The sequence below is a fragment of the Carassius gibelio genome, chromosome A1 (assembly GCF_023724105.1).
Source record: "Carassius gibelio isolate Cgi1373 ecotype wild population from Czech Republic chromosome A1, carGib1.2-hapl.c, whole genome shotgun sequence".
Lineage (NCBI taxonomy): Eukaryota > Metazoa > Chordata > Actinopteri > Cypriniformes > Cyprinidae > Carassius > Carassius gibelio.
The window spans coordinates 24,500,595-24,521,291 of NC_068371.1; the positions used below are offsets into that span (position 1 = coordinate 24,500,595).

General features: G+C 32.6%; 2 protein-coding genes and 2 long non-coding RNA genes across 14 annotated transcripts in view; 3 read left to right on the plus strand and 1 right to left on the minus strand.

Annotated features, from left to right (window-relative positions):
- The window catches only part of LOC128016388 (serine/threonine-protein kinase DCLK2-like), a 68,624-nt gene extending 52,757 nt beyond the window's left edge, over nt 1-15,867 (plus strand). For 2 of the 3 annotated variants that reach the window (XM_052600863.1, XM_052600868.1), the window contains exon 17: nt 13,774-15,867. In XM_052600863.1, the coding sequence (XP_052456823.1) occupies nt 13,774-14,070 (297 nt within the window). In that variant the 3' untranslated portion in view covers nt 14,071-15,867. The remainder of the gene's footprint in view (nt 1-13,773) is intronic. The other variant, XR_008184159.1, reaches the window with a different exon arrangement.
- On the plus strand, nt 1,392-5,535 carry LOC128016407 (uncharacterized). 8 transcript variants are annotated; one of them, XR_008184166.1, is made up of 5 exons: nt 1,392-1,723; nt 2,258-2,435; nt 4,104-4,637; nt 5,016-5,193; nt 5,383-5,535. It is a non-coding gene; the product is annotated as an uncharacterized LOC128016407 (long non-coding RNA). The 8 variants fall into 8 exon arrangements; XR_008184164.1 differs by lacking the exon at nt 2,258-2,435 and adding an exon at nt 3,003-3,358; XR_008184165.1 differs by lacking the exon at nt 1,392-1,723 and adding an exon at nt 1,999-2,079.
- Nucleotides 11,606-12,506, minus strand: LOC128016422 (uncharacterized). The gene is made up of 3 exons (XR_008184172.1): nt 12,288-12,506; nt 11,932-12,109; nt 11,606-11,753 (listed from the first exon to the last, which is right to left on the minus strand). It is a non-coding gene; the product is annotated as an uncharacterized LOC128016422 (long non-coding RNA).
- Nucleotides 15,868-17,030: 1,163 nt separating the features above from the next.
- LOC128016429 (protein FAM193A-like) overlaps nt 17,031-20,697 on the plus strand; it is a 29,786-nt gene continuing 26,119 nt past the window's right edge. The window contains exon 1 of one of the 2 annotated variants that reach the window (XM_052600921.1): nt 17,031-17,403. In XM_052600921.1, the coding sequence (XP_052456881.1) occupies nt 17,260-17,403 (144 nt within the window). In that variant the 5' untranslated portion in view covers nt 17,031-17,259. The remainder of the gene's footprint in view (nt 17,404-20,697) is intronic. The other variant, XM_052600930.1, reaches the window with a different exon arrangement.

Consider the following 20,697-nt stretch of genomic DNA (forward strand, 5'->3'; position numbering starts at 1 on the left):
ACCCCAAAATGAAGCTTTTTCCAATTACTCACCCTCAAGTCATTCCAAATATACTGAAAGATATATATAGATTTATAGATATAGATTTTTTTTTTTTGAGAACTGTCACATTGGAACCATGACTATGAATATGAATATGACTAATTTGCTATATTACATGTGTTCTGAAATGATAGCTTTGTAATGACCAGACTAAAGTTGATGCATTGATAATCAGCTCTCAAATAAATATGCTTCCTATGCCATGCATTTGATGTCAATAATAACAAGTGTCTTGTAAGCACACGTCATTATATCAAACTTGCATCAGTAATCAAATGGCTTCAGAAGAGTGGTATGGACTTCCGTGCTTTTAAATTGCTTTTTGATCATTTTAAAACTTGACAGCTTGTTTGGATAAGAAAAACAGCATTGTGTGTGTTTGGAAGCATATGAAGGAGAATAATGTCAGAAAGTTAATTTCTGAGTGAACTGTCCCTTCAAATGGCTATATTTTTGCTTCAGTCAAGCAAGCTGATTGATTCTGAAGTATTCCTTGTGAGATGTCCCTCAGCTGAAGTATTAGACGTAATGTCAGCATTGTGTATGAATTTGTGCTGTATGTGCTCAGTTAGTAAGACTAGTCTCTGTCCTCTGCTTCTGCTCTCCCCATGGCATTGCTATCCTTTGACTAGCTCCAAGGCAATGGTATGTACTAACACTAACTGCTATGCTCCTCCCTCGCCGCCTCTGTCACCTCACACATACACTTTTATACTGGGTGAAAGTGACAATAACATCACTGAAGGTGATTATTCTCCTCTACATGACATGGGAACTTGGCAGCTTAGAGAATTCTTGACTCACTTTAATCCCGTCATGAACCTCAGTCTTGTTTTTCACTCTCTGCCATTTATTTAAAAAAAAAAATAATAATAACTGCGGTGGTCTTCTCCCACCTGTGATGTGATAGTATTGACTTTTCAGTGAAACCAGGTCATGTATATTGTTTTATTTAATTTATTTAATTTATTTAATTTATTGGCTTCTAAAGTAAGGAGTCGACTCTGAATCGCTGAAACGAGTCGTTATAGATTTCAAATCTTTTGCCCATCTCTATGTACGTCACTAGGAGCACTTTGCATAATAATCTCCGCCTACCGTGTTGGGAGAAACGGAACTCTGACCTGCCCCACCCCCCACACAGACGCTCTGGTTGGTGTGAGAGCATCATGTCGAGGAGATGGTGTGTTTTAAATTGTAAAGGCAAGTTTGTTTTATTTTCACTGCCAAAGAATGAAAATCAGAAGAACCAATGGCTAAAATTCATTTTTACCACAATACCAGAGCAGTACAACAAATCCCTTTTTCACTGATGACTGCTTTTCTAATCTCGGTGAGTACAACTGGCATAAAGTTGGCTTGACGTTGGACGTTGGATATTCGCAAATCTAGGGACCGTCTCTAAAGTTACACGAGAAACTACTATACACTTCTCTAACGTCAATAGCATGCAAGGAGAATGACTAACAGTCACGAAAACAACTTTTAACTGTTCATCCAGGTGTCAACTATAATGCACACCTTTTATATTTTTTGATAATTATTAAAATAAACTGTAAATCATGTGGAAAACAATTGCTACTTTTCATTACCGAATGGACTTAAATACAAATTGAAAGCTCAATAACATTTGAACAGAATGATTCACTTTCATAAAACATACTGTAAAGTGTTCATCTAGGTGTCAGCTACAATGCACACCTTTTATATTTTTCATAATTATTCAAATAGACTGTAAATCATGTGTAAAATATTGCTACTTTTCATTACCGAATGGGCTTAAATACAAATTTAAAGCTCAATAAAAATTGAACAGGATGACTCACTTTCATAAAACATACTGTAAAGTGTTCATCTAGGTGTCAGCTATAATGCACACCTTTTATATTTTTCATAATTATTCAAATAGACTGTAAATCATGTGTAAAATATTGCTACTTTTCATTACCGAATTGGCTTAAATACAAATTTAAAGCTCAATAAAAATTGAACAGAATGACTCACATTCATAAAACATACTGTAAAGTGTTCATCTAGGTGTCAGCTATAATGCACACCTTTTATATTTTTCATAATTATTCAAATAGACTGTAAATCATGTGTAAAATATTGCTACTTTTCATTACCGAATTGGCTTAAATACAAATTTAAAGCTCAATAAAAATTTAACAGAATGACTCACATTCATAAAACATACTGTAAAGTGTTCATCTAGGTGTCAGCTATAATGCACACCTTTTATATTTTTCATAATTATTCAAATAGACTGTAAATCATGTGTAAAATATTGCTACTTTTCATTACCGAATGGGCTTAAATACAAATTTAAAGCTCAATAAAAATTGAACAGGATGACTCACTTTCATAAAACATACTGTAAAGTGTTCATCTAGGTGTCAGCTATAATGCACACCTTTTATATTTTTCATAATTATTCAAATAGACTGTAAATCATTTGTAAAATATTGTTATTTTTCATTACCGAATGGGCTCAAATGTAAAATATGCCATAACTTGAAGCTCAATAGAATTTGAACAGAATGACTCACTTTCATAAAACATACTGTAAAGTGTTCAACTAGGTGTCAACTATAATCCACACCATTCAGATTTTTCATAATTATTCAAATAAACTGTTAATCATATGTAAAACATTGCTATTTTTCATTACCGAATGGGCTCAAATGTAAAATATGCCATAATTTAAAGCTCAATAGAATTTGAACAGAATGACTCACATTCATAAAACATACTGTAAGGTGTTCATTTAGGTGTCAACTATAAGCCACAACATTCAGATTTTTCATAATTATTCAAATAAACTTTAAATCATATGTAAAATATTGCTATGTTTCATTACCGAATGGGCTCAAATGTAAAATATGCCATAATTTGAAGCTCAATAGAATTTGAACAGAATGACTCACTTTCATAAAACATACTGTAAAGTGTTCATCTAGGTGTCAGCTATAATGCACACCTTTTATATTTTTCATAATTATTCAAATAGACTGTAAATCATGTGTAAAATATTGCTACTTTTCATTACCGAATGGGCTTAAATACAAATTTAAAGCTCAATAAAAATTTAACAGAATGACTCACATTCATAAAACATACTGTAAAGTGTTCATCTAGGTGTCAGCTATAATGCACACCTTTTATATTTTTCAGAATTATTCAAATAGACTGTAAATCATTTGTAAAATATTGCTACTTTTCATTACCGAATGGGCTTAAATACAAATTTAAAGCTCAATAAAAATTGAACAGGATGACTCACTTTCATAAAACATACTGTAAAGTGTTCATCTAGGTGTCAGCTATAATGCACACCTTTTATATTTATCATAATTATTCAAATAGACTGTAAATCATGTGTAAAATATTGCTACTTTTCATTACCGAATGGGCTTAAATACAAATTTAAAGCTCAATAAAAATTGAACAGGATGACTCACTTTCATAAAACATACTGTAAAGTGTTCATCTAGGTGTCAGCTATAATGCACACCTTTTATATTTATCATTATTATTCAAATAGACTGTAAATCATGTGTAAAATATTGTTATTTTTCATTACCAAATGGGCTCAAATGTAAAATATGCCATAACTTGAAGCTCAATAGAATTTGAACAGAATGACTCACATTCATAAAACATACTGTAAAGTGTTCAACTAGGTGTCAACTATAATCCACACCATTCAGATTTTTCATAATTATTCAAATAAACTGTTAATCATATGTAAAATATTGCTATTTTTCATTACCGAATGGGCTCAAATGTAAAATATGCCATAATTTAAAGCTCAATAGAATTTGAACAGAATGACTCACATTCATAAAACATACTGTAAGGTGTTCATTTAGGTGTCAACTATAAGCCACACCATTCAGATTTTTCATAATTATTCAAATAAACTTTAAATCATATGTAAAATATTGCTATTTTTCATTACCGAATGGGCTCAAATGTAAAATATGCCATAATTTGAAGCTCAATAGAATTTGAACAGAATGACTCACTTTCATAAAACATACTGTAAAGTGTTCATCTAGGTGTCAGCTATAATGCACACCTTTTATATTTTTCATAATTATTCAAATAGACTGTAAATCATGTGTAAAATATTGCTACTTTTCATTACCGAATGGGCTTAAATACAAATTTAAAGCTCAATAAAAATTGAACAGAATGACTCACATTCATAAAACATACTGTAAAGTGTTCATCTAGGTGTCAGCTATAATGCACACCTTTTATATTTTTCATAATTATTCAAATAGACTGTAAATCATGTGTAAAATATTGCTACTTTTCATTACCGAATGGGCTTAAATACAAATTTAAAGCTCAATAAAAATTGAACAGGATGACTCACTTTCATAAAACATACTGTAAAGTGTTCATCTAGGTGTCAGCTATAATGCACACCTTTTATATTTATCATAATTATTCAAATAGACTGTAAATCATGTGTAAAATATTGCTACTTTTCATTACCGAATGGGCTTAAATACAAATTTAAAGCTCAATAAAAATTGAACAGGATGACTCACTTTCATAAAACATACTGTAAAGTGTTCATCTAGGTGTCAGCTATAATGCACACCTTTTATATTTATCATAATTATTCAAATAGACTGTAAATCATGTGTAAAATATTGTTATTTTTCATTACCAAATGGGCTCAAATGTAAAATATGCCATAACTTGAAGCTCAATAGAATTTGAACAGAATGACTCACATTCATAAAACATACTGTAAAGTGTTCAACTAGGTGTCAACTATAATCCACACCATTCAGATTTTTCATAATTATTCAAATAAACTGTTAATCATATGTAAAATATTGCTATTTTTCATTACCGAATGGGCTCAAATGTAAAATATGCCATAATTTAAAGCTCAATAGAATTTGAACAGAATGACTCACTTTCATAAAACATACTGTAAAGTGTTCATCTAGGTGTCAGCTATAATGCACACCTTTTATATTTTTCATAATTATTCAAATAGACTGTAAATCATGTGTAAAATATTGCTACTTTTCATTACCGAATGGGCTTAAATACAAATTTAAAGCTCAATAAAAATTGAACAGAATGACTCACATTCATAAAACATACTGTAAAGTGTTCATCTAGGTGTCAGCTATAATGCACACCTTTTATATTTATCATAATTATTCAAATAGACTGTAAATCATATGTAAACAATTGCTATTTTTCATTACCGAATGGGCTCAAATGTAAAATATGCCATAATTTGAAGCTCAATAGAATTTGAACCGAATGACTCACTTTCATAAAACATACTGTAAAGTGTTCATCTAGGTGTCAGCTATAATGCACACCTTTTATATTTTTCATAATTATTCAAATAGACTGTAAATCATGTGTAAAATATTGCTACTTTTCATTACCGAATGGGCTTAAATACAAATTTAAAGCTCAATAAAAATTGAACAGAATGACTCACATTCATAAAACATACTGTAAAGTGTTCATTTAGGTGTCAACTATAAGCCACACCATTCAGATTTTTCATTATTATTCAAATAAACTGTTAATCATATGTAAACAATTGCTATTTTTCATTACCGAATGGACTCAAATGTAAAATATGCCATAATTTGAAGCTCAATAGAATTTGAACAGAATGACTCACTTTCATAAAACATACTGTAAGGTGTTCATTTAGGTGTCAACTATAAGCCACACCATTCAGATTTTTCATAATTATTCAAATAAACTGTTAATCATATGTAAACTATTGCTATTTTTCATTACTGAATGGGCTCAAATGTAAAATATGCCATAATTTGAAGCTCAATAGAATTTGAACAGAATGACTCACATTCATAAAACATACTGTAAAGTGTTTATCTAGGTGTCAGCTATAATGCACACCTTTTATATTTTTCATAATTATTCAAATAGACTGTAAATCATTTGTAAAATATTGTTATTTTTCATTACCGAATGGGCTCAAATGTAAAATATGCCATAATTTAAAGCTCAATAGAATTTGAACAGAATGACTCACATTCATAAAACATACTGTAAGGTGTTCATTTAGGTGTCAACTATAAGCCACACCATTCCGATTTTTCATAATTATTCAAATAAACTGTTAATCATATGTAAAATATTGCTATTTTTCATTACCGAATGGGCTCAAATGTAAAATATGCCATAATTTGAAGCTCAATAGAATTTGAACAGAATGACTCACATTCATAAAACATACTGTAAAGTGTTTATCTAGGTGTCAGCTATAATGCACACCTTTTATATTTTTCATAATTATTCAAATAGACTGTAAATTATGTGTAAAATATTACTACTTTTCATTACCGAATGGGCTTAAATACAAATTTAAAGCTCAATAAAAATTGAACAGAATGACTCACTTTCATAAAACATACTTGATAGAAGCCGAGTCACATGACATCAGTTGTCATAATAACATGGGCCTCATTTTTTATGATAATTTAGCAAGCAGTTTAAAGTACTTATATCTTCCTTTCAAGTAAATTTAGTTTCCTTTCCTTTAGTTTTTTTTTTTTTTTACAAAAACTACATTATTTGAAAACATAAGCTACATCATATAGATCAGCAATTTAGCAAATGATTACATATGACTGCTTATTTTTATTATTATCAGACAAAAGTGCTATTGAGCATTAAATTATGGAGTATTTTACATTTGATTTACAGTTTATTTTAATAATTATGAAAATTAAAAAAGTTTTACATTATGTTTTATGAATGTGAGTCATTCTGTTCAAATGCTATTGAGCATTAAATATGTACTTAAGTCCATTCGGTAATGAAAAATGGCAATATTTTACAGATGATTTACAGTTTATTTGAATAATTATGAAAAATCTGAATGGTGTCCATTATAGTTGACACCTAGATGAACACTTTACAGTATGTTTTATGAATGTGAGTCATTCGGTTCAAATTCTATTGAGCTTTAAATTTGTATTTAAGGCCATTCTGTAATGAAAAATATCAATATTTTACATATGATTTAAAGTTTATTTGAATAATTATGAAAAATTTGAAAGGTGTGCATTGTAGGTGACACCAAGATGAACACTTTACAGTATGTTTTATAAAAGTGAGTCATTCTGTTCAAATTCTATTGAGCTTCAAATTATGGCATATTTTACATTTGATCCCATTCGGTAATGAAAAATAGCAATATTTTACATATGATTTAAGGTTTATTTGAATAATTATGAAAAATATAAAAGGTGTGCATTATAGTTTACACCTAGAGCAACACTTTACAGTATGTTTTATGAAAGTGAGTCATCCTGTTCAAATTATATTGAGCTTTAAATTTGTATTTAAGGCCATTCTGTAATGAAAAATAGCAATATTTTACATATGATTTACAGTTTATTTGAATAATTATGAAAAATATAAAAGGTGTGGATTATAGTTGACACCTAGATGAACACTTTACAGTATGTTTTATGAAAGTGAGTCATTCTGTTCAAATTCTATTGAGCTTCAAATTATGGCATATTTTACATTTGAGCCCATTCGGTAATGAAAAATAGCAATATTTTACATATGATTTAAAGTTTATTTAAATAACTATGAAAAATCTGAATGGTGTGGACTATAGTTGACACCTAGTTGAACACTTCACAGTATGTTTTATGAATGTGAGTCATTCTGTTCAAATGCTATTGAGCTTTAAATTTGTATTTAAGCCCATTCGGTAATGAAAGTTACAGTAGCAATATTTGACATATGATTTACAGTTTATTTGAATAATTGTGAAAAATATAAAAGGTGTGGATTATAGTTGACAAGTAGATGGACACTTTACAGTATGTTTTATGAAAGTGAATCATTCTGTTCAAATGCTATTGAGCTTCAAATTATTGCATATTTTACATTTGAGCCCATTCGCTAACGAAAAATAGCAATATTTTACATATGATTTAAAGTTTTTTTTATTTATGAAAAATCTGAATGGTGTGGATTATAGTTGACACCTAGTTTAACACTTTACAGTATGTTTTATGAATGCGAGTCATTCTGTTCAAATTCTATTGAGCTTCAAATTATGGCAAATTTTACATTTGAGCCCATTCGGTAATGAAAAATAGCAATATTTTACACATGATTTACAGTCTATTTGAATAATTATGAAAAATATAAAAGGTGTGCATTATAGCTGACACCTAGATGAACACTTTACAGTTGTTACGTAACACAGAGACAGGATGTAAACGCAAGGCGTGTTTATTAACAATAGCTCAAAAAGTCAGAAAGCACGAACAGTTCACAGGGTAACACAGGGGCGGACACAAGGCTGATGGCACGGAGACACAGGGACCTCGGTGGGCAACGGATGATGGTGCTTGCTGCAGTGATGATCCCTCGAATCCCGGTGAGTGTGCAGTCCTCGTGATGGTGAACGGTAATCCAGTGCTCGGTGAAGATCCAGGAACAACGACGACACAGGAAGACTCAGGCAGGAACTAGGGACACAGGAAGCAGGAACTAGGGACACAGGAAGCAGGAACTAGGGACACAGGAAACTGGTACGGGAGCACACCGGGGAGAAACAACGATCTGACAAAGTGAAACACCAGTTACTGAACTTATATAGTAGACAAACAATTGAAACCAGCTGGCGCTGCTGATCATCGCTGATCAGTGACCACGCCCATAGACACACACCTAACAACACGTTAGACGAGAGAGAGAGAGTGAATTCATGAACCGTGACAACAGTATGTTTTATGAAAGTGAGTCATCCTGTTCACTTTTTATTGAGCTTTAAATTTGTATTCAAGCCCATTCGGTAATGAAAAGAAGCAATATTTTACATATGATTTACAGTCTATTTGAATAATTATGAAAAATATAAAAGGTGTGCATTATAGCTGACACCTAGATGAACACTTTACAGTATGTTTTATGAAAGTGAGTCATTCTGTTCAAATTCTATTGAGCTTCAAATTATGGCATATTTTACATTTGAGCCCATTCGGTAATGAAAAATAACAATATTTTACAAATGATTTACAGTCTATTTGAATAATTATGAAAAATATAAAAGGTGTGCATTATAGCTGACACCTAGATGAACACTTTACAGCATGTTTTATGAAAGTGAGTCATTCTGTTCAAATTCTATTGAGGTTCAAATTATGGCATATTTTACATTTGAGCCCATTCGGAAATGAAAAATAGCAATATTTTACATATGATTAACAGTTTATTTGAATAATTATGAAAAATCTGAATGGTGTGGATTATAGTTGACACCTAGTTGAAAACTTTACAGTATGTTTTATGAATGTGAGTCATTCGGTTCAAATTCTATTGAGCTTCAAATTATGGCATATTTTACATTTGAGCCCATTCGGAAATGAAAAATAGCAATATTTTACATATGATTTACAGTCTATTTGAATAATTATGATAAATATAAAAGGTGTGCATTATAGCTGACACCTAGATGAACACTTTACAGTATGTTTTATGAATGTGAGTCATTCTGTTAAATTTTTATTGAGCTTTAAATTTGTATTTAAGCCCATTCGGTAATGAAAAATAGCAATATTTTACACATAATTTACAGTCTATTTGAATAATTCTGAAAAATATAAAAGGTGTGCATTATAGCTGACACCTAGATGAACACTTTACAGTATGTTTTATGAATGTGAGTCATTCTGTTCAAATTCTATTGAAGTTCAAATTATGGCATATTTTACATTTGAGCCCATTCGGTAATGAAAAATAGCAATATTTTACATATGATTAACAGTTTATTTGAATAATTATGAAATATCTGAATGGTGTGGATTATAGTTGACACCTAGTTGAACACTTTACAGTATGTTTTATGAATGTGAGTCATTCTGTTCAAATTCTATTGAGCTTCAAGTTATGGCATATTTTACATTTGAGCCCATTTGGTAATGAAAAATAACAATATTTTACACATGATTTACAGTCTATTTGAATAATTATGATAAATATAAAAGGTGTGCATTATAGCTGACACCTAGATGAACACTTTACAGTATGTTTTATGAAAGTGAGTCATCCTGTTCAATTTTTATTGAGCTTTAAATTTGTATTTAAGCCCATTCGGTAATGAAAAGCAGCAATATTTTACACATGATTTACAGTCTATTTGAATAATTATGAAAAATATAAAAGGTGTGCATTATAGCTGACACCTAGATGAACACTTTACAGTATGTTTTATGAATGTGAGTCATTCTGTTCAATTTTTATTGAGCTTTAAATTTGTATTTAAGCCCATTCGGTAATGAAAAGTAGCAATATTTTACACATGATTTACAGTCTATTTGAATAATTATGAAAAATATAAAAGGTGTGCCTTATAGCTGACACCTAGATGAACACTTTACAGTATGTTTTATGAAAGTGAGTCATTCTGTTCAAATTCTATTGAGCTTCAAATTATGGCATATTTTACATTTGAGCCCATTCGGTAATGAAAAATAGCAATATTTTACATATGATTTAAAGTTAATTTGAATAATTATGAAAAATCTGAATGGTGTGGCTTATAGTTGACACCTAAATGAACACCTTACAGTATGTTTTATGAATGTGAGTCATTCTGTTCAAATTCTATTGAGCTTTAAATTATGGCATATTTTACATTTGAGCCCATTCGGTAATGAAAAATAGCAATATTTTACATATGATTAACAGTTTATTTGAATAATTATGAAAAATCTGAATGGTGTGGATTATAGTTGACACCTAGTTGAACACTTTACAGTATGTTTTATGAATGTGAGTCATTCTGTTCAAATTCTATTGAGCTTCAAGTTATGGCATATTTTACATTTGAGCCCATTCGGTAATGAAAAATAACAATATTTTACAAATGATTTACAGTGTATTTGAATAATTATGAAAAATATAAAAGGTGTGCATTATAGCTGACACCTAGATGAACACTTTACAGTATGTTTTATGAAAGTGAGTCATCCTGTTCAATTTTTATTGAGCTTTAAATTTGTATTTAAGCCCATTCGGTAATGAAAAGTAGCAATATTTTACACATGATTTACAGTGTATTTGAATAATTATGAAAAATATAAAAGGTGTGCATTATAGCTGACACCTAGATGAACACTTTACAGTATGTTTTATGAATGTGAGTCATTCTGTTCAAATTCTATTGAGGTTCAAATTATGGAATATTTTACATTTGAGCCCATTCGGTAATGAAAAATAGCAATATTTTACATATGATTAACAGTTTATTTGAATAATTATGAAAAATCTGAATGGTGTGGCTTATAGTTGACACCTAAATGAACACCTTACAGTATGTTTTATGAATGTGAGTCATTCGGTTCAAATTCTATTGAGCTTTAAATTATGGCATATTTTACATTTGAGCCCATTCGGTAATGAAAAATAGCTATATTTTACATATGATTAACAGTTTATTTGAATAATTATGAAAAATATAAAAGGTGTGCATTATAGCTGACACCTAGATGAACACTTTACAGTGTGTTTTATGAAAGTTAGTCATCCTGTTCAATTTTTATTGAGCTTTAAATTTGTATTTAAGCCCATTCGGTAATGAAAAGTAGCAATATTTTACACATGATTTACAGTCTATTTGAATAATTATGAAAAATATAAAAGGTGTGCATTATAGCTGACACCTAGATGAACACTTTACCGTATGTTTTATGAAAGTGAGTCATCCTGTTCAATTTTTATTGAGCTTTAAATTTGTATTTAAGCCCATTCGGTAATGAAAAGTAGCAATATTTTACACATGATTTACAGTCTATTTGAATAATTATGAAAAATATAAAAGATGTGCATTATAGCTGACACCTAGATGAACACTTTACAGTATGTTTTATGAATGTGAGTCATTCTGTTCAATTTTTATTGAGCTTTAAATTTGTATTTAAGCCCATTCGGTAATGAAAAGTAGCAATATTTTACACATGATTTACAGTCTATTTGAATAATTATGAAAAATATAAAAGGTGTGCATTATAGCTGACACCTAGATGAACACTTTACAGTGTGTTTTATGAAAGTGAGTCATCCTGTTCAATTTTTATTGAGCTTTAAATTTGTATTTAAGCCCATTCGGTAATGAAAAGTAGCAATATTTTACACATGATTTACAGTCTATTTGAATAATTATGAAAAATATAAAAGGTGTGCATTGTAGCTGACACCTAGATGAACACTTTACAGTATGTTTTATGAAAGTGAATCATTCTGTTCAAATGTTATTGAGCTTTCAATTTGTATTTAAGTCCATTCGGTAATGAAAAGTAGCAATTGTTTTCCACATGATTTACAGTTTATTTTAATAATTATCAAAAAATATAAAAGGTGTGCATTATAGTTGACACCTGGATGAACAGTTAAAAGTTGTTTTCGTGACTGTTAGTCATTCTCCTTGCATGCTATTGACGTTACAGAGGTGTATAGTAGTTTCTCCTGTAACTTTAGAGACGGTCCCTAGATTTGCGAATATCCAACGTCCAACGTCAAGCCAACTTTATGCCAGTGTGAGTACAGCGGGATTTTCAAAGCGTCTGGCCATAAAAGAGGGTTCATTACCAACTTTATTTAAAACAACGAGCATCTCCGAATCACAACGAGAAGTATGATTATATAGTTATGTGTTTGTTTTCTCCCGAGCGTCTTATCAGTATGTGTGCTGTCTGAAGCCTTTGTTTGTGCTGATCGTCATGTACAAACACGTCATTAAAATGAAGTGTAACTCCGAGAATACTCAACGAAGAGACATGAGAGAGATATCTATAGAAAGCTTGACATGTCTACTTTAAAACTAAACAAGTGCTGCCGAAAACAGATATTCTGTGATAAAGTAATCCATGTGAAAACAACGCTATGTCTGTTTTTCACGTCTCCCTTCTAATGTGACCACACGTCGCTGAACGTGCTATTCAGATTCAAACTGAAGCGCGCGGCTTGAATACACCCACACAGAAGAAAAAGCAGCGAGACTGTTCAAGTTTTTTATTTTACTGTTTGCTTTGCGGTGAGAGGAATAAGACATAATTCACCCCAAACAGATGCTAACGCATAGTTTACCGTGGAGTTGTGTGCGGAACAATCAATCAAAATTATGTCAGTTGACCAATCAGTACACAGTATGCTACCGAGAGGTGGGGTTTAAGGAAACTGAATCTTTTGAACAGCTTTGCGCGAACCGTTTGGGGATCTCTGAGAATTGAGATAATTTTAAAATGATATTTTGACAAAATGACAATGTTTTTTAACCTTGGATGGATTTAAACCTAATGTACAGGACTTATAAACAGTGATAGGAAGATTAGAATTTTCATCTTACTGGCTCTTTAAAGCAAAGGTCACAGTAAGTTTTGACCTGCAACAGTCATGACATCATTTTCTTTTTAAAAAACATAATTAATAAACATAATTTACCTTGTCTTGTGGACCAACATATTTTTTGTGTTCCACGGAAGAAATTCAGTCATAACATTTTGAAACAAGATGAATAAATGATGACAGAATTTTTATTTTGGTGCACTGTCTCTTTAAGATTGAAATGATCTCTATCTCATCTCACTTACTCTTTCCCTACTGAATTGTTTTCAGTTTCCTTTTCATTTTTAGGTGGGTGCACATTATTTATGTGAACATTAACATATTGTCTCTCTCCTTTAGAACACAGCTCTAGATAAGGAAACCATCCAGCTTTCTCGCCGGCGTCAGGACCACAGCCTCCCTCCTCCAGGAAAGAGACCCTCCTCCACCCACCCAGAGAGACGACGATCCCATAGGGGACGCTCATCTGTCCAATCAGAGGACTCTAGGAGTGCTGCTCCCATTGAGCCTGTAGCCTCAACAACCCCCAATGCACCATCAGCACCTCTGCCCTCCCCTCACTCTGCCCAACCTCCCCACTTCCCAGAATGCAGTGCTGAGGCTGAGGTCAGCAAGGGCCTGCAGCTGAAAGAATAATACTACTTAGGGAAACAACATGGAGACAGTTTCAAATATAAATCCATAAATACATATACAGTATAGCAATTCTGCGAATCTTTGAAACTTAATATTAACTAAAAGACCAGAATACACTACATGATGTTTGCCCCGATTTGTATAATCTGTACGAGTACATTGTTCAAAGTAAGAGCCAGTCTGCAGATTTCACAAGCCAACTTGTGTATTATAAGCAACACAGACTTCAATTTCTTTAGTTACAGATTATCATTCCACCAGTTAAGAGAATATCAAACTTGTTGATTTTTGAGATGATCATATAACACATACATTGATATTTGTTTGTCTCGAGGTGAGTTTGTTCTGAGTGAGTTCCTTGCGTTTGGAAAGGCTTGAAAGCAGGGTTGCCAGGTACCCCAAATATCAAAACTCAAAATATGCCTAAAATATTTTTTTTTACAGTTACTGTTCTGCGATATACACAATTCCAACTTGAAAGTCACCATGTAGTAGTAATTATAAACAGTATGTTTCATATAGGAGCTCAAATGTTCCCCTTCCACAGAAAACTTAACATCCAGCACAGTTTATAAAGTATTTCGATATACAGTAGCATTTCAGTTCATTGTAAGAAGATATTTTGAAGAATGTGGGTAGCTAAGAGACTCTGGTCCCCACACACTTCCATAGTATTTTTTATTTTTTTTAATTCTATGGAAGTCAGGTCAGTGTGGATCAGCAACTGTTTTGTTACCCACATTATTCAAAATATCTTCTTTTGTGTTCAACAGAAGAAGCACATTCACCTGTTCTGTTTTTAAAAGTAATTAAGTGTAAACCAGCCTTTAACATAGCTAGTACCTTCAGAACTGTCTGTATAGTGGTTGTCTGCTTGTCTCCCTGCTTTCCTCTTCTTCCAGTTTGGCTTCCGATTCCAGCTCCCAGAGTCAGTTTGAAAACGTAATGTGTGATTGATTGTATAGGCACTTTGGATATGAAAGATCCGTTCTGCTTTTGTATTTACTGACGTGAAAAGCTCATGTCCCGATTATGAATAGCTAAACACTTTTTAAAAAGGGTGGATGTAAGTATGCGACTGGAAAAAGATTTGAATCTGGCAAAAAGAAGAAAAAAAACTTGTCCTGCTGAAACTTGAAAGTACATTTTCTGTATGTTTGAAAGTAGACTGCTTGACTTTTTGACTCTGCTGCAGAAACACAAGAAAGCTATTTGCATTTGTTGGTGTGTGTTTTCTTAAGAGGGTGTGCCTATAGCACTGCTGTATTCTGGGGTCGTTTTGCAGTAGTTTAGAGTTGCCTTTATAAGAGCCAGTAAAGCAGGAAATCTGTAGGGAGCAAAGCCAGAGTTTTGTTCTTCTACTAATTTATTTGTACAGATTAGACCAAATGTGATTTTGTATTTTAGAATTGTTTGACATTTTTGATCCATTAAGTGCATGATATTTTGATTTCTCTGTTGCAAATCTAATCTGTTTTGCAATCTAAAGTCTTGGGTTTGTCATCTGTTGTTCCATGTACTAGGATACTTATGTACTTGTTATCTCTTTGCTCACCATGGCACTGATTTCTTGAAACTGTAGGGCTGCAGGGAGTGATTGAGGGTGTTAATAAACGTATATGATGCTCTACTTTTTTTTTTTTATTTTTTTTTTTTTGGACGTGCTTTGGAGGTTTTGAGAAATATGGCAATAATTAGTATCATCTCTGGAATGCTATTTTTCATAGATGCCATTTTCTGTTAGTGTTCTTTATCATCACATACTCAAAGTAATGCAATAAAATTACCCTGCTGTTGTTTCCTTGTTTCGTCTTTATTATGATATATGACCACGGCAAACCTTCTACAAAACAACCAAATGGTTATATTTTTTTCTGTCTAGCGATAAAACGGACGCAATGCAATGCCGACATCTGTTGGTTGAAGGACGATACTACATCAAATTAAGAGAATAAAAGTTTCAAACTGTCACAATTTATATAATTATTATCATGTGTGGTCTTCACTAGTTATGGTCTTACATTTTTACATTTGTATACCTTTTTTTTTCAGTCTAAATATTTCACATTGACTAAGATTTAGGCCAGGGGTCACCAAACTCTGTCCTGGTAGTGCACTGCTCTATCAAGCACAAGGTTGGGGGTTCGATTCCCCGGGAAAACGTGGTAGGTAAAATTTGATAGCCTGAATGAACTGTAAGTCGCTTTGGATAAAAGCGTCTGTTTAATGCATACATTTATTTATTTAAATAGTAGCTTTAAGCTGTAAAGCATTAATTTATAGCAGAATAAGTTATGTGTCCGGATATTATGAAAAGGCCAAACGTTGTTAATATTAACCACAAAAAGTTTCACATTTTTTATTTCATTTTATTTATAGCACTATATATTTTTTAACACTGTTGTCGTAATAGACTTCATGAACAGATAAAAATAACAGTAAAGAATACTGGATACTAATTAGAATGAGCTATGAAATATTGTATAATAATGACCCAAATTGAAATCTAAACTGGATATTTCACCTGATATTTTACCTCAACACAAGTTTGAATAGCTAGTTAGCGCCACCTAATGACTAAAAGTATTACTGCGTTTAAAAACATGGCCTCGGAGAGCAATGGGATTTTTTTATATTAGTAAAAAAACTATAATAAAATAAAAAACCTTGACCAGAAACACAACACAATTGTAAGAGACTTGAATAAGTGGGACGAGAGAGAACTTAAAATAGAGCAAGACAGCAGCATAAATAGAATAACAAAGAGCTTCATTATCCGTTTTTGCTGGCATTTATTGTTTTAACAATCTTCCAGCACCAACACAGACACAACATATAAACAAGGAGTAATAATAGTAGTAATAATAATAATAATAATAATAATAATAATAATAATAATAATAATAATAATAATAATGAAAACCTCGAAAATAAAACTAAATTTCCCATAAGCCCTAAGCACATCACACGCTATTGCGTCATGGCGTAAACGCCATTGGCCAATTCCTGTTGGGTCGGCCATATTGGAATTTGAAGTCTGCTATACTGTGAGCAAGTCGGCAGTCTCTTAGATTATATCTCTCAAATACAGTAAATTTTACCCGTATTCGCAGCGCCATTGCCTGGCATTGCACCCGAGACCTCGCTGTTTGTAGACGGAGCGCTGTCTGTGTATTTCGTGGGGTAGAAATGAGTCCTACAGACGCAAAACGCGGAGCGAAGCGCAGGAAGAATAAGCGGGGCGGCGGCGCAGGGAAGGCCGGAGCTCCGCCAACACCCTCCAGCGGCTCCGCACACGGAGACCCGAGCACCATCCCGAGCCTCAACAGAGAGGTGAGATGCACCTGGGGCATGCGAGGCGGTTGATGCTGGATCAGAGCTTAAATAAACTGTAGTTTAGTCCAGATCACAGGATATCGGAGGCTCAGGAGAACTCCTCTAGCTGAGCACACATTTACATAGAGCCTGAGCTCAGCTTTACTGATCTAGAGCTTTAATCTTAAACGGTTCCTGGTCTGATCACAGAAACATGGAAGGAAAATAGTAAAGAGGTGTACAAAGCGTATTTAAAGTGATTTTATGCAGTAGATGTGGATGTTTGAGTGATTTGTGCTGCTCGGAGTGATGTAAAGCTAACGTTAACTTGTCAAGCGCTGTCCAGTTTTAGCTGATGTGTTTACATATGCATTTCAATAGATATATTATTGTTAACCTTCTCACATAAAAAGAGGAATAAACGCGGTTTTTATGCTGGAAATATCACTGTTTATCACCCCGCGATCCACAGTATTGTCACCACGTAGATATAGACAGACCTAATGCTAAAGCCAAAGTGTGTTCAAATTATTCACTTTACACATTTACTAACTTTTAACAATGTCAAATTTATTCGTATTTAAAAGTGGATTTGTTGTTATTATTATTAAGCAAAATTGGCTAAATAATTGCCCTTCTGAACTCCAGCAGAGGTGTCAAAGTAGGAACAAAACCGGAAGTGCTTGAAAATAGTCGACGCTAAATGTCAACAAACCCTTAATTACGCCTGTCAGTGGTTTTGAATCGAGTCTTGTGCGAAGTTTGTGCATTGGACACAAATGTAACATGATGTTATGTCTTTACATCAGCACAGTTATTTCTTAACGTGTTCCATATTAATATACACACATTCTTACCTCAGTTTCTCAGCTGCCTTGCTGTGGTGTGTTGATGGTGTTCAGCTGAAGAAGTGTCAAGGGACGAACAAGCCACTCGCAGCAAAGGGTCCAGTGTTCAGGGCTTTGTCAGAGACATATTCTTTCTGCTGGTATGCCTCTTGTTTCCAGGGAAACCACATCTGTACCTTAACCTCCTGAAACCCGAGAGATTGCCTGTTGTGCATTTTATAATTTTTCTTGCTATTTGGGATATGTAGGACCTAATAAGTATAATACCTAAAATTTGTTTTTGTACAGGAAGTAGTTTTCCCAGAAAAAAGATGTCCTCATGTGAGGACAGTGGGTCTATCATGATGTGAAATGCTGCAAAGCAGTTTCATTCACTTTGCAAGCACAGATGCACATTGCATGTCATGCATCGCACACAGGATTTCCCAGTGCAGCCTTGTGCTCTGCATTCATGCATTTCATTTATAAAGTTATGTTATGTCCTCGGCAGAGGACATCGGGACTCAATTTCTAAAAAAAAAATTAAAAGACATGAATGAAAATGCATAGGCAAAAACAATAGATTTTTTTAAATCACCAATAAATTTTTAATGTTCAAGATTTTTTTTTTTTTTTTTTTTACCAAACTTTGTATAAAGATGATTCTCAACTATGGTATAACAGAATAATTCAGTATAACATTTTTCTTTCTGCAAAATGTGTGTAAAATTACCATTAATGGGTTTTCTAATTATATACAATGTATCTATAAACTAAATCTAATTTGCATATAAATGTGTTTTTGGGGCAACATGTAATGAAAAAAGAAGTGTAATAATGTGAGTAATAATTGTCAAGATTTTCATAATAATATATAATATTTCATAGAATATTGAAATATAATTTCTTTCTCTATTCATTTGTTATGTCTCCAAAAATGCGTCATAAGCATGCGTTTAGTCCCGGTGTCCTCATCTGAGGACATGTATGAAATCAATGTCCTGTTTAGTAACAGAAAGTCATATTTTGATTTGAAACCCCATAACATATTTCTGAGATGTTGATTTATGACACAGAATTTAAAAATTAGACAGATTTAAATGATAACTACAATATATTATAGAAATATTATCATATTTCTATAAGAGTGTCACTAAATTAATTTCAGACATTTTGATGACCAAGGAGAGGGAGTGGTCATGTGAAACATCCAATCATTTGGTATCTCTGAAAAGCCCTGAATGTGCTCTGTACAGGACATCCAGATCTAAAACTGTGGCATGAACAGACTCAGAGAAATTCACAAAAATATAATGTCCTCATATGAGGCCACAGGGTCTCAAGAGGTTAACAAGAGTATCAGTCTGTGTTGACATAAGCAACCTAAAGAGGCCATTGCATCGCTGGACTGAATTACAGCTCTTTTGCTTGCACAGGTTCTGGTTAATGCGATTTCAGCCACCAGTGGGCAAAATGTTGTGACCATGTCATTAGTGAGAAATCAGAGACAGTTAGAAATGTTAGTGTTTGGGTCTTATATGAATTGATTATTGCATCAATTCGATTTGATCATGAATAAGTCTGAATACAGAAGAACATTTTGATGCGAATTGACAGCCAGAGTCAGCTCGGGTCAACTCAGGTGAAGCTGTGTGTAATCTGCTATACAGAGAGCTTGGAATTGGGACATTTTTGTTAAGGTTAGATTTTAGCAGGCACTCAAGAAGTCACATTCTCCTTTTCCTTATAAAACTGACAATTTTTGTTATTTGTAAGTGTATAATTTATTTATTTATTTTTTCAAAACAGATTTCCTAAGTTTCTTTGCCCCTGGTTGGACAGACACCCATTGGTTAAGCCAGTGTGTCTGTTAATGTGCTCGAGTCAACCAATCAGTGTTTGACTAATCAAACAGTTGGCTTGAATTATGTTGTCTCTGCGTATCAAGCTAAGATAGAGAGAAGCATTAACATGGAAAAATTCCCCACCGTAGCTATAAACAATACAAGCAATGCTGTTTTATTTTTTTGAGATTTGGTATTGCTGTCTTTATTCTTGCTAGCATTGATTTATTGAATTGCTGATAGCCCGCTGTGACATTATTTACAAGCTTTTGCTAATTATTTATATGTGTTTTATTATCAAAGTTAACGTGATAGTTCACCCAAAAATGAAAATTCCGTCATTAATTACTCAACCACATGTCTTTTTCCAATCCACTAAGACTAATACAATTGAAGATATTTTAAATGAAATTCGAGAGGTTTCTGTCCATCCATTGACAGCCTTAGTAACTTTCACTGCGAAAGCCCAGAAAGGAAGTGAAAAGATCATGGAAGTAGTCCATGTTACTCCAGTGATTCAATTTGAATTTTCTGAAGTGATGGGAATGATTTTTGTTTGCCAATATATGCCCCCCCCCCCCCCCCCAGGAATAACCATATATATTTTCCTTACCTATGCTTCAGTTTCCAATGTTTCATTT